The 12,832-nt window shown below is 61.3% G+C and overlaps 1 protein-coding gene across 4 annotated transcripts in view; it reads right to left on the minus strand.

Annotated features, from left to right (window-relative positions):
- Positions 1-697: 697 nt before the first annotated feature.
- The window catches only part of ELFN1 (extracellular leucine rich repeat and fibronectin type III domain containing 1), a 38,741-nt gene continuing 26,606 nt past the window's right edge, over positions 698-12,832 (minus strand). The window contains exons 1-2 of one of the 4 annotated variants that reach the window (XM_033193237.1): positions 6,192-6,308; positions 698-4,366 (exon numbers count right to left, since the gene is read on the minus strand). In XM_033193237.1, the coding sequence (XP_033049128.1) occupies positions 1,581-4,067 (2,487 nt within the window). In that variant the 5' untranslated portion in view covers positions 4,068-4,366; positions 6,192-6,308 and the 3' untranslated portion in view covers positions 698-1,580. The other 3 variants (XM_033193238.1, XM_033193240.1, XM_033193239.1) reach the window with 3 other exon arrangements.

A 12,832-nucleotide genomic window follows, 5' to 3' on the forward strand; every position in this document is an offset into this window, starting at 1 on the left:
GGTGCTTGTCCCACGTGGACCCCAGCCTCTTATTCACTCAGAACATGGGCCACACAAGGGCGGGCTGTCTGGGGGAGGGGTGGTGGGTGAGATGCGTGTGGAGGGGCTGCAGTGCAGGGTCTCGCTCTGGGCTCAGCATCCTGAGAGACCCCCGCAGAATTAGGCGTCTCTGGGCACTTCCTGTAGCTGGGGCTCTGGCGATGGCAGGGGAGCCCACCCTCACACAGACGCACCCTCCAACCACCTCACGCTCACACTCACATGCAAACCCACACCATCGACTCACCCAGAACCTCACTCAAGAGCCTCTGGGCGTCCCAGGCCCACTCACAACCCCTCAGCTGCTGGGTTCTGCACACACCCCGCTGGCAGGCATAGCCAGACACACACAGAAGTAGCCCCGCACCGCAGATCCACCACGCCAAGACCCTGCTCCCACCCATCCTCCCGCTGCCACCTGAGCTTGGCTCCTGCCAGTCCACACTGGCTCTCAGACATGCTCCAGCCCAGTGTGGGCCGCCCATCTCCCAAGGGTTCCCACATGCACCCCCCTGGTCACACCATGCCCTCGCCAAGAGAGCACAGCATGTCCCCACCCCAAGGCCAAAATCAATAAAACCACCCCCCAAAACGGGACGTAAAAGAAACCTCAACTCTTTCCCTGAAACTCACAGTAAAAATCCAGGACAAACAAGCATTTGACTTTTTTTCCTTTGCAGATTTTGTTTTTTTTAAGTAGACATAGTCTTTTTTTTTTTTTTTTTTTTTAGTAGACATAGTCTTTTTTTCTTTCTCATTTTACAGCAAACATTGCAAATATAGAAATTTTTTTTTTCTGTACAATAGAACGACTACAGTGTACACGGGGGCTGGGCTGGGGGACGTGTCTCCCAGGCCTCGGCCCTTCCGGCCACCCCGGCCGTCCACAGGCACAGCCTCCACCCACCCTGAGTCCAGCAGGGCTCCAGGACCTGCCCCAGAGGCCACCTGGCCGCCGGCATTCACACTGCCCCTCTGCGGTGGACTCCGGAGGCGGCAACGAAGAGACAGACTGGACAGAGAATCCACAGAAAACCACGGACCGAGGAGATCACGCGAGGGGCCCCGAGGTGGCCACGCCGGCCACACCCCCCACGGACGGCGTTTTATGTCTTTTTAAAAGAACTTGTATTTTATTATTTTTTTTATAAAAGGAAGAAAATAAAGAGAGAGGAAAAGAAAAGGCAGAGAAGACTCAAAAGAGGAAAGATAATGAAAAAAAATCCCCACCCCCACCCCCCATCCCTAAGACACAGTTTTCCGAAGTCCCTCGTGTGTGTGTGTGTGTGTGTGTGTGTGTGTGTATGGACACGTACCGCCCGGGGCGGCGAGCGCATCCCAGGACCAGCCACAGGAGCTCGGGACGTGTCCCCCTTGTCTGTCCCCGCCCGCGCCCCCCTCGCCTCTGCAGGGCCCCCTGACTGCTGTCACAGTTGCTGTGGTGTTGTGCATGTGTTGGATGCTGTGGTGTTGTGCGTGTGAGTCTCTGGGTGGATCCTGCATCCTTTTTGGTCCAGTGGGCATCGCGGGTCTGGGGGGGCTCAGGACTTGTGCTGGGCCGACACGCCCTTCCAGTAGTCCAGGATGTCGTGCAGATCCTCGTCTTTGGCGAACTGAACCTTCTTGCGCAGCGCGTGGCCCGCGGCCATGAACTCCTCTTCCTCCTTGTGCCGCCGGCGGCTCAGTCTGAAGCGCTCCCAGATGCTCTGGGAGGCCCGGCAGGTGTACTCGGGGCTGGAGGAGTAGCTCAGGCTGTGGTACTGCGGGGACAGCTGCGAGTAGGCGAGGTCGCGGGGCCGCGGCCGGGTGAGCGGCTCCAGGATGGAGGCCTTGCGCCCCAGACCCTCGTGCGCAGGCGGCGGCGGCGGCCCGGGGGGCGCAGGTGGCTCGGCCGGGTGGGAGCCGGGGTACGAGTGCCGATGCTCACCGTACTGGCGACCCTTCTCGGCCTCGGCCCGCAGCACGGCGGCCGCGGGCGTCACAGTGAGGATGGCGTCGGCCGCGGGGGAGCCCTTCTCGATGTACTTGGCCTCGGCGGCCGCGGCCTTGTGCGCCCCGACAGCCTCAGCTCGGAAGGCGCGGGGGCTGCGCGCGGAGCTGCCGGACGAGGTGCTGGCACGAGGGGGCCCGGCCGCCTCCACGCTGTGGTGCCGCTGCAGGCTGTGGCCGAAGGCGTCCTTGTACCCGGGCGCCAGGAAGCCGTGCTTGGTGGCCAGCGGCTCAGACAGCAGCACCAGCGGCGGCTCGGCGGCGGACACGGGCCCCGACTTGACGCCCTGGAAGGAGGTGGACTCGGACTTGAGCGCATCGATGCAGTTGTTGATGATCTGGTTGACCTTGTCCACCTCCTTGGCGATGGTGGAGATCTCGGCCACCGAGCTCTGGCTGTCGGGACCCGGCCGGCCCAGCTCACAGTCCCTGCGTTCCGGAGGGTCCCCGGTTCGCACCTCCATGTAGCTGCCCTTGCTGGCCTTGGGGGTGTCCGCGCTCTCCACCAGCTTGTACTGCTCCACCTCGCCCGCCACAGGCAGGTAAGGGATGCGCGTCACAGCCTCAGGGCCCAGCAGCGGGCCCTGGGACAGCGGGGCCAGGCCGGGCGCCTCCAGCTCCGGCCCATACTTGAGCTCGATGATGGTCTTCTTGAGGCTGCCAGCTGCTGCGGCAGAGGCGGCCTTCTTGTGCTTCTCCTCCTGACGCCGCCGCCTGCGCAGGCAGTAGTAGACGGCACCCAGCACCAGCACCATGCCGAAGAGGCAGCCCAGGATGGTCATGATGTAGTGGGTGGCCGTGGAGGGGCTGGGCACCGGGCCTGGCGGGCTGGGCAGCCGGGGCAAGCAGATGGTGAGGCAGGTGTGGTTGTGGCGCAGCCCGGCGCTGGTGGACACCACACAGTAGGTGTAGTTGGTGAGCGTGAACAGGTTGGTCAGGCGGATCTCCTCCTGGGCCTTGGTCAGCCTGGACACAGTGGAGGCCTTGCTGTTGTTGAAATGCTCCAGGGTGTACATCCGGTGGAACGGGCTGGGTAGCTGGACGGTGATGGTGGCCGAGTTCTGGGTGAGCTGCTTGACCTTGATGAGGGGGCGGGCCTCGGCCTGAGTGGCCAGCGTGGGCAGGGCCACCAGTGGTGTGGTGCCATCCCCGGAGAAGCACTCATCATCGGCACAGGGTGTGTCACTGGGCTCTGGAGGAGGTGGGGGCGGCGGGGAGCGACCCGGCTGTGAGCGCCCCGGTGCCAGGCGTGGGGGCCCGATCACCTCAGCCGCGTACGAGTCCTCGGTGCAGACTGACTGCAGTTTGCTGAGGATGCTGCGGTGGCCGCGGCGGCCCTGGCCCAGGAGGTAGTATCCGGAGTAGACGGGCGGCGACTCGCACTGCATGCGGTCGTAGGTCTGCGTGGCGTTGGTGAAGGCGGCCAGCCAGCGCAGGAAGCCCAGCAGTTCGCAGGAGCAGTAGAAGGGATTGCTGTAGAGCTCGCACACCGACAGCTTGGCCAGGCCGGCGAAGGTGCCGCTGTTGAGCTGCTGGATGCGGTTCATGGACAGGTCGATGTTGACAATGTTGGGACACTCCCAGAAGCTGCTGGCCATGACCACCTCGATGAGGTTGGCCTGCAGGTACAGGTACTCCAGCTTGCCCAGGCCGCGCAGCATGCCCTCTGTGAGGTTGCGCAGCCGGTTGTAGCCCAGCTGCAGCACCTGCAGGTTGAACTGGCCCGAGAAGGCGCCGTCCTCGATGTAGCCGATCTCGTTCTTGGTGAGGTTGAGGTACGTGAGGTTGCCGAAGCGGCTGAGCGAGGCGTACTGCACGCTGCGGATACGGTTCTCGTTGAGCCGCAAGTCCACGATGGTGTTGTTGATCTGCTGCGGGATGGCCTCGTAGGGCGGCTGGTTCTGGCTGCAGATGGCCAGCCACACGAAGCCCTTGTCACCCTCGATCAGCCAGCAGTCCCCACGGGCCAGGCCGCCTGCGTGCAGCAGGGTGGCGGCCGCCACACACACCCACAGCGCGCCCCACCCACACCCGGCCATCGGGACTGCCCTGCAGGGAGCCCCAACTCAGCCTGCCCAGGGGGACCGGGGGGGGGGGGGGGGGCAGGCGGCAGCCCCCAGAGGGATGGAGGGGCGGGAGGGGGAGGTGCCTGCACTCTCAGGGGTGTCCTGTCCCAAACTGCATGGCCGCGTGACCTAAGCGCAGGGAGGGAGGGTGCCTCCCTCACGGCCGGCCGTCTCTTGTCTTCCGCCCCAGTCCTGCGGTGACCGAGGCCTCCTGCCCCATGGGCCTGGGTGTCCTGATGGCTCCACTGGCTCCTCCTGCTCCGACGTTCCTGCTGCAAGACAGAAGAGAAGACAGCGGTCAGGGGATGGCCAGCATCTCACAGCAGCGCATCTGAACGTGGGCTGAGTCCCTGCTCCGCTGAGCCCCCTAAGCCTCTTCTGTAAAACACAGAAGAAAACAGAAGCCCTTTCCTCAGAAGCCCCTGGGGGTCCTGAGACGGGTCAGGATAACAGAGGAAATGCTTCACCCTCCCGTGGAGGGGTCTCCTCGGCTCTCGGGCCTCAGTTTCCTCATCTGCAAAATGGATGGGGCACTACCTGCTTGGCTGGGCTCCAAGGTACTGACAGCCCAGAATTGAGACCCCCTGAAGCCCATTTCACTCTTGGCACAACCCTGGTCGCATGAGGAAACTGAGGCAGGAGACTGGGACCTAAAGTCGCTTGGCTGAGGAGTGACGGGGCTTCTGCTGGCTGGCTGTGGCCAGGGATGCGCGTGTGAAGGCCCCCACTCGGCACGGTGCCTGTCGCCTGCCGCTTCTGCTCCCAGGAGGCCCGGCCACAACGCCCCTGGAGCCGCCTGTAGGAGCTGCCCTGTGCACCTGCCGCAGGGTCCCCAGCCCACGGCACAGAATCCTTCTAGGGCGCGGGCTCCTCTCCAGCCCTCTGGGAGGGAGGCACCGGGATTCTGGCCTGTCCAGGGACTTGTGTCTACCAGGTCTCGGGCTGAGCTCGCCTGCCCTGTGTCCCCGGCATGCTGTGCCCCCTCCGGGCCTCAGTTTCCCCAAATGAGCTGGCTGGATGGTCTCTGAGGGCGTTTGCCCGGCACTGGGACTTGGCACTGTCTGCACCTCACCTTGGTGGAGTGTGGCCACCTCCCTTCTGGAAGGAAGGGAACCGCTTGCTCCGCCGAGAATTTCCAGGCTCTGCTCATCCTCCCCAGGCTGGGAGAGGGACAGCTCTGAGGTCCCTGGGGGAGCCGATGCCTCTCCCACCATCCTCCCTGCCACCATATGGGGTCCTCTGCTCTATTCCTCAGCCTCCACTGGACCCCGAGGGTCTCCAGGCAGGACGGTGCCTCCTCTATCTCCCTAGTGTCTGCTGAGCCTGGACACAGAGGATGTAGGGACCGAGACATAGGGGAGGAAGCCCCAGGCAGGAAGCACCCTGCAGATGGGGCTGGAGGTACGTCCGGGGAGCGAGGCACGCCGCTGGGCTCCTGCTCCCCCACGGACCCCCCACCACTGCCTTCGAGACAAGGGGGCCCCTGGTGTGCAGCCTCACCTCCTGGCCGCCTGTGTTTCCCCTGCAGGATAGAGAAATGGGTGTGTGTTTGCTTGTTAGTATGTGGATTTACAGCCGGCCTCTGTCACCAAGCCGTGGCCTGGCGTGCAGCCAGCTGGGTGTATTTCACTGATATTGACGTTTGCAACTAGTCTGCACTGAAGCGGTTTAAATTAGAGAAAAAAAAATAATGATGTAAAATGGGTTTTTTCCTCCCTTTGGAAACTTCATAAAGAACAATTTTGTTCCAGCTCCTGGAGAAGAGTCTATTTCTGATTTAAAGAGAAGTCAGACGGCATGGGAGCTGTAGGTAGGTCCTAGCAGGCCTCGGGGAGCTAACCCAGGGCTTGGCCTGGAGTGGCCAGGGGACGCCCAGCCCAGCCGGGTGGGACCTGGCTAGGCCCACTCAAAAATGGCTCTGGGGGCTGCTTGGGTTGGGAAAATGGGGTCCCCACGTGGTCTGGTTGGATGTGAAATCCACCATCACGGGAGAGTCAGCACTGTCTCAGTCACCGTCATGCCATGTGCACCTGCCATCCCGCACCCACGCCAGCCCCTCCATCCCTCCCCACCATCCCTCCACCGTGCCCAGACAACCTGTGCCAGTGCTGGGATTTAGCTTTCCCAGGCCTCTTGGGGGCCCAGGTCTCAGGCAGAGGCGCGTGCTGGCCGGGGGCGGGCCGAGGGCTTGGGGCGGATGGCGTCCGGCTGTGCCCAGCCTCCGGAAGGGCGGGTCTGGCCAGCGGCCGCGCAGGAAGCGTGTAGGAAGCGTGGCGCCTCAGCTCACAATCGTAATCACCTTTAATCTCTTGCTCAAAATAACCCAAAGTCAAGGTAAGGAGGATTACAGGGCCTAAGAGCCCTTATCACAGGCACAGGGAGGAGGCTTGGGGCCTGGGGCTGTCCAGGCTCTCCTGGGCCCCGCAGCTGAGGGCTGGAGGGCTGCGTGCTCATGGGGGTCACGTGTGTGTGTGTGTACGTGTGTGTGTGCGCATGTGTGTTTGTGGACACATGTATACCCACGTCCACCCACACCCGTGTTTGGTACACGTGAGCCCTCGTACGTGTGTGCCAGGTTGTCTGCGTGCGTGCGTGTACAGATGTGTGTACACAGGGCTTGTGTACATAAGTGCACAGGCCATGCTCACTGGGGCACTGGGCAGAGCAGGTGTCACTGAGGGCGCCCTGTCTGGGCAGCGAGGCCTGGGGCCCTGGTGTGTCCGGGGCTAAGGGGAGGCAGGTGTGGGTGGCACAGGTGCAGCTCGGAGCCCCCCAGATTTCCTCCTCATGTTCACACATGCACGGGGGTCTGTATGTCTGGCATGTTGCATGCATGCAGGAAACATGCTCTAAGTGTGCAGCAGTAGCTGACATCTCCAGGGCCCAGCTGGGCACCACACTGTCTCCTGCTTCCTGGCTCACCTGGTTCCTCCCCTGCCAGCCCTTTCCTTACCACCATGCCCCACTCCCCGCATTGTGAGTATAAGAATCTGTGCATCAGACTCCTTGGGAGTGGTGCTGGGAGCACAGCCTCACCTCCCCACCTGGCTCTGAGCCCTCCTCCATCGGGCTGGGCAGCCCACGTGATGAGGGAGGGAGGCCGTCCCCAGCCCAGTGTTCAGCCCTCACCTTCCTGTTCGGCCCCTGCCCCAGAGTCCAGGTGAGCAGGAGCCTGGCCTGCAGGGGCTTGGGGAGTCCTCCCCCGACCCCCAGCCTGGCCTCACTGCCGAGTCTCCTGGGCAGGGGGATCTTCGGGGTGTGTGGGCGTGACTCCCCGTGTGGCCAGCGCCCTGCCAGTGAGGAAGGGTGGGCCCGCAGCCCCGTAAGAGGCACGGGATTTTGCCCCCTCTATGGCCCCAAGTTTTGGAGGGGCCCCAAAGTTTTCTTTTCTTTTTCTTTTTTTTCTTGAGACGGAGTCTTGCTCTGTCGCCCAGGCTGGAGTGCAATGGCGCAATCTCAGCTCACTGCAACCTCTGCCTCCCAGGTTCAAGCAATTTGCCTGCCTGGGCCTCTCAAATAGCTGGGATTACAGGCACATACCACCACGCCCAGCTAATTGTTCTACTTTTAGTAGAGACAGGGTTTCACCATATTGGTCAGGCTGGTTTCGAACTCCTGACCTCAAGTGATCCACCCGCCTCGGCCTCCCAAAGTACTGGGATTACAGGTGTGAGCCACCACGCCCAGCCAAAGGGCCCCGAAGTTTTCATTCTGCAGCTCACTTCACAGTGGGGAAACTGAGGCACAGAGAGAGAAGGACTTCTCCAAGGTCACACTGTGAGTCAGCCCTGTGCAGCCTCCTGTTGGGGGCCGGGGGGACAGGCTGGATGGGTGCTGTGCTAGGAAGGGTTTGGGAGGCGCCCTGGGTCTGGGAGCCCCCAAGGGCAGAGGCTATAGACCTGGCACAGGAAAGAGGGAAAGGCCAAATCACCCAGGAAGGTTCTGGATGGACCACAGGCCCCCCAAGGCCCTTTCCAGCTGGGATCGCTCACTCAGTCATTCTTGATGCACTCGCTGATCCACACGCACACCTGCCCCTGTACCCTGCATCCTGTGATCCGCTCATTAAACATTTCTAGAAAGGAGTGCTGGTCGGCACGGAAGGCAGGTGTGGAGACCCCACACGGGCGTTGCTCTCCTGCACAGACCCGGGCCCAGCCCTGCTCCCCTCCTCAGCACACCTGCAACCTCAGACCCAGAGGCTAGCATGGGTGTGGACCACAAGGCCTCAGGGAGGGCAGCAGGCCCACGGCACCCCTCAGGTGGGCTGCTCCCCGCTGCCTGAAAGGAGCTCCCCTTACTCTCAGCCCATCTGCACCTGTTGCTCCCCGGGCCTGGCCTCCTGCCTCAGGGAGATGCAGAGGCTGTGGCCCCTCTGGAATGGGCACTCCTGGGGTCTGATACCTCCAGCCCTCTGCAATGCTATCCTTCCTCTGCAGCTTTCTTGGATGCATGGAGGTTCTGTACTTGCACCGTCCAGCAGGGCAGCCACAGGTCTCCTGTGGCTCTGGAGCACCAGAAACGTGGCTAGTAGCTGCTGTAATGGAACTCGATACAGTTCTATTGTATCAATGTATTGGAAGGTTCTAGTTCTAGAACCTTCCGTAAAACAAACCAACTTGACCTGCGTGCCCTCCAGCCTCTGCCTCAACGTGGCAGGTTTTCTTGGAAGGATCGGCAGTGGTTTCCATCCCCCTCCCTCACCTCCTCTTCCATCCTCAGCTCCACCCCGTCCAGCGTCCCCTCTGGGGCCCTCTGAGCCGTTCTCACCAAGGTCACTGGCGACCTCTGCCCTTCCAGTGCCCATTTTTGTCTTGTTCAGCCTCTTGGCAGCCCTTGGCCCAGGCAGCTGCCAGCTCCCTCCTGCAGCCCTCTCCACTACGGCATCCCAGCTGCCACCTCTCCATCCAGGTTCCTTCACCTTCACCCCGACTCCACGTGTTCCAGGCCAGGCTCAGTCCTCACAGCCTCCCCTTCCCAGCACTCCCAGGGTGTCTTGCCCTGTGCTCTTGTCTCCGTGCAGCTGACCCCCGATCTATCTCGAGGCCCTCAGCTGCCCCCAACTTGAAGATTCTCTCCCGTCGCGTCTAAGTGGCTGCTCCAAGATCTTGTCCCTGCTGGCATCTCCCTGCTCACCATCCACCGCATTCCTCCACCTAAAGTTGATGCTGCATCCTGGACTCCTCTCTTTCCTCCCCCCACACCTGGTCCAAATCCACCTGCAGAAGCATCCGGAATCTCTCCACTCCCACCACCACCGCCCTGGTCCAAACTGCCCAAATCCACTTCCGGCAGGGATGACGCCCTTGGCTCCACCTCATCTCCTGGCACCCAAAATCCATTCTCCCTCCACAGCCAGAGGGAGCCTTGCTAACCACCAAGGCAGTCCTGAGGCCCCACCCTCTGCGCAGCCCTGAGGGCATCTAGTCCTCCGCGCATGGCAGAGAATCCAGCCTCCAAACACGATCTCCAGGGCCCACCGGATCAGCCTCCGCGCCTTCTCACTCCCCGTCCCCAATGCACACCCCCTTCCTGGCTGATGATCCTGCACCAGCCACCCCTCTACCTGGGAAGCTCCGGCTCCCTCCTGTTGTTCAGTCCAAGATGCAGCAGCATCACCCCAAGAGCCCTCCCTGCTCTGCACCCCGAATTCACTCTCGGCCCCCACCTAGTTTAAATCCTGGCACTTCTCTCTCCCTGATGTTGTGCTTGGTTATTTACTTTTAATTCATGTTGGAGCTGCTCCTGCCACTGCAAGAGCAGGAGCTGTGTGTCCTGGTCACTGCTGTGGCATCCCAGGGCCAGCGCGGTGCCTGGCAGCCAGCACTGGACAGACTCGGGCCACGCTGCGCACGGGCTGGGATGCGCCAGTTCTGCTTCCTCTTCCGTCAAATGGGAGTAAAGACCACTCCTCCCAATGGGTTTGTGGTTTCTCACAAACATTAGCTTCCTTTGTATTTTTTTTAAAGAGATGGGTCTCACTCTGTTGCCCAGGCTGGAGTGCAGTGGTGCAATCACAGCTCACTGCAGCCTTGATCTCCTGGACTCAAGCCATCCTCCTGCCTCAGCTTCTCAAAGCACTGGGATTACAGGTGTGTGTCACCATGCCTGGCCATCCTTTTCACGTTTGATCAAGCCCGTAAGAGCTGTTACCCCCTCAGGAAAGATATGAGGTGCCCACAGGGAGTTAGGGCATCCTAACCCTAACCCACAGGAGGTCCTGCCTCTCAGTTTTGGGCCATACCCCACTGGGTCATGCATGTCCCCACCAGCTTCAGTGTCTGATGCCCCTCACCCAGGGGGAGAGAGGCCTCCACGTGCCCGGCCCTGGGCAGCCACGAGAGGACCACAGGCCACGCCATGGGACACGGGACCACGTACCCTTTGTGGTCTGGATGGGAAGCCCCTCAAGTGAAGGGAATGGCCAAGGTCTCCTGGGCTATTCGGGGAAATGGGCTCCCAGAACGACTGCATTCACTCACAGCCGCTGGCGCAGTCTGCTCGTTGCGCGGAGACCTCGGCTGTCCTGGGGGCATCTGCCTGTCCCAGGCCTGAGCCTACCGGGCTTCCATCTCGGGGCAGCCCTGCCTCCCACAGGCAGTGCCTGTGGGGAGCTGGAAGGAAGGGGCAGCCAGCATAGCCTATTCACAGAGAGGGCTTATTGGGGGACAGACATGGGAGCCAGGAGAACAGAGAATGGGGTCAGACGTTAGGCCCAGTGACCCTGGAATGTGCTCAGCTCTGGGCCTGTCTGGAGGGTGGAGAGGGGGCAGGAACCGTCAGTGGCCTCTGGAAATAGGAGCACTCCTGGGACCCAGTTGCTAAAGAGCTCTGTCCAACAAGCTGTGACAGATAGCGAGCCCCCCATCAGCAGGGGTGTTCAAGCAGGAGCGGGCGCGGAGGGCAGGGCTGACGGGAGGTGGGGTGAGCGGGAATGCCCCTGACAGAATGAGCTGGCCATTTCAGGGAACGTTGAAGGTGGAGGGAACACTCAACAGGATGGAGTCTGAAGCACATTTGACCTTCCTGAAGAGGTTCTCTCTCCTGGATGGGTGGAGGGCGAGTGGTTTAGCATCTGAGAGTGGGACCCTGCCCCCTCGGACAGCAGAAAAGACCCGACTCCAGCTGGAACCTGCTGGGATTCAGGGCCAGGGGCCAGCGAGTCAACCTCCTGCCGTGCCCCTGAGACCCAGAGCAGGAGGGTCCGTGTTCATCTCCTGGCCTTGTTCTGTCCACTGAAGATGGGTTGCCAGACACTGGACATTTAGGAACCATGGGGCCCCCGAAGGGCTTACAGACCACAGTGGGGCCTGCAGGGAAACAGGAGGCCTGGCAGGAGCTAGGGAGGTGTGCGAGACGGCGGGTAACCAGGCAGGGCTTTGGCAGGAGCCGAGGCTTGAAGGGCCTCAGCAGATGAGTAGGAGTTTGTTAGGGAAGGAGGGTAACAGGCATCTCAGGTAGAGGAGGTGTGTTGGAGCCATGAAGGTGGGAGGCCCCTCCAGGGAGTGTGGGGTGCCCAGGGCGCAGGCAGTGGTGGGCAATGCTGGGCGGGAGGTGGGGCTGCAGGGGTAGCGGGGGCAGGTGGAAGGGCTTGAGTGCTGGGAGAGGAGCGTGTTGTTTGGCCAGATCATCTCCCCTCCCTGGGCCTCTCTGCTCAGAAGGGGTGGGAGGAGAGAGCATGGCATTGCTTCCTGAGAATCCTCTCCTGGAAGACCCTCTCCTCTCTGAGTACTGGAGTTGCTAGGAGAACTGGCCACAGCAGGAGAGGCCAGGCATCTGGGCCGGAGCCAGAGTCCGGGATCTCCAATTCCCGTCTCCAGGTCTCAGTTTCCCCCATCCTAACATGAAATTGTCGAACCAGGTGCCTCCAAGGACTCTTGGGATTGTGTCTGTGTCTCCCCGGCTGGAGCCCTCGTGATGTCTCGTGATCACACTCACACACGTTGCCCCTGCGGAGAGCACCCCCCTGCCCCCCAGGGGACAATGGGGACAGTGCGTGTAAGGCGGGCACCAAGTTCCTTCTGCAGCCTGTGTCATCACTAATGAAATCAAGAAATATGGTGGTTCCAGGCTTTTAAACTTCTTACGACTGAATTTGCATAATCACAGCAGCCGTGCTGGGACGGGCGTGCATCTGTCTAAAAATATTGTTCTTCGTCTCGATCATTTAAACCAGATGAGAGGCCAGGGTTGGTCTGGGGCTGGGGCCAGGGCTGGACTGAGGATTCTGCTGATGGAGCGAAGTTTCCAGCTCTAAGGGGAAAGGTGGGCAGAGGGCCAGACACGTGGGGGAGGGGGGCAGGGAGATGGGTGGAAAGCTATAGATCAATAACTTTTCATCGTTCCAATGTTTTGCCGATAGATCATGTTTACTGCTAACGTCTGCCTGCCTCTGCAGTTTGGCTCTCGCCCTGTCTCCCTGGGCTCTGCCGCAGAGCCCATGAGGCTGTGATGGGCATATCAGGGCAGCTGGGCCTTGAGCCGCAAGGCCTGCCACAGTGACCTGGCCAGGCTAGGAGCAGGTGGGGGGCCCACCTGTGCACCTGCTGTGTGAGGGGACACAGAACCATCGCGGGCCAGGAGACAGTGTTGGCTCTGCCATGCACCTGCTGTGTGACCTTGGGCATGTCACTTAACCTCTCTTAACCTCAGTCCTCTCATCTGTCAAACAGAAATCATCATGGCGTCTGCCTCCCAGGGTTGTGGTGGGGAGGCACCACCAGCTACTTAAGGCTCCT

This window comes from Trachypithecus francoisi, unplaced genomic scaffold (genome assembly GCF_009764315.1).
Source record: "Trachypithecus francoisi isolate TF-2019V2 unplaced genomic scaffold, Tfra_2.0 Lachesis_group4, whole genome shotgun sequence".
Taxonomy (NCBI): domain Eukaryota; kingdom Metazoa; phylum Chordata; class Mammalia; order Primates; family Cercopithecidae; genus Trachypithecus; species Trachypithecus francoisi.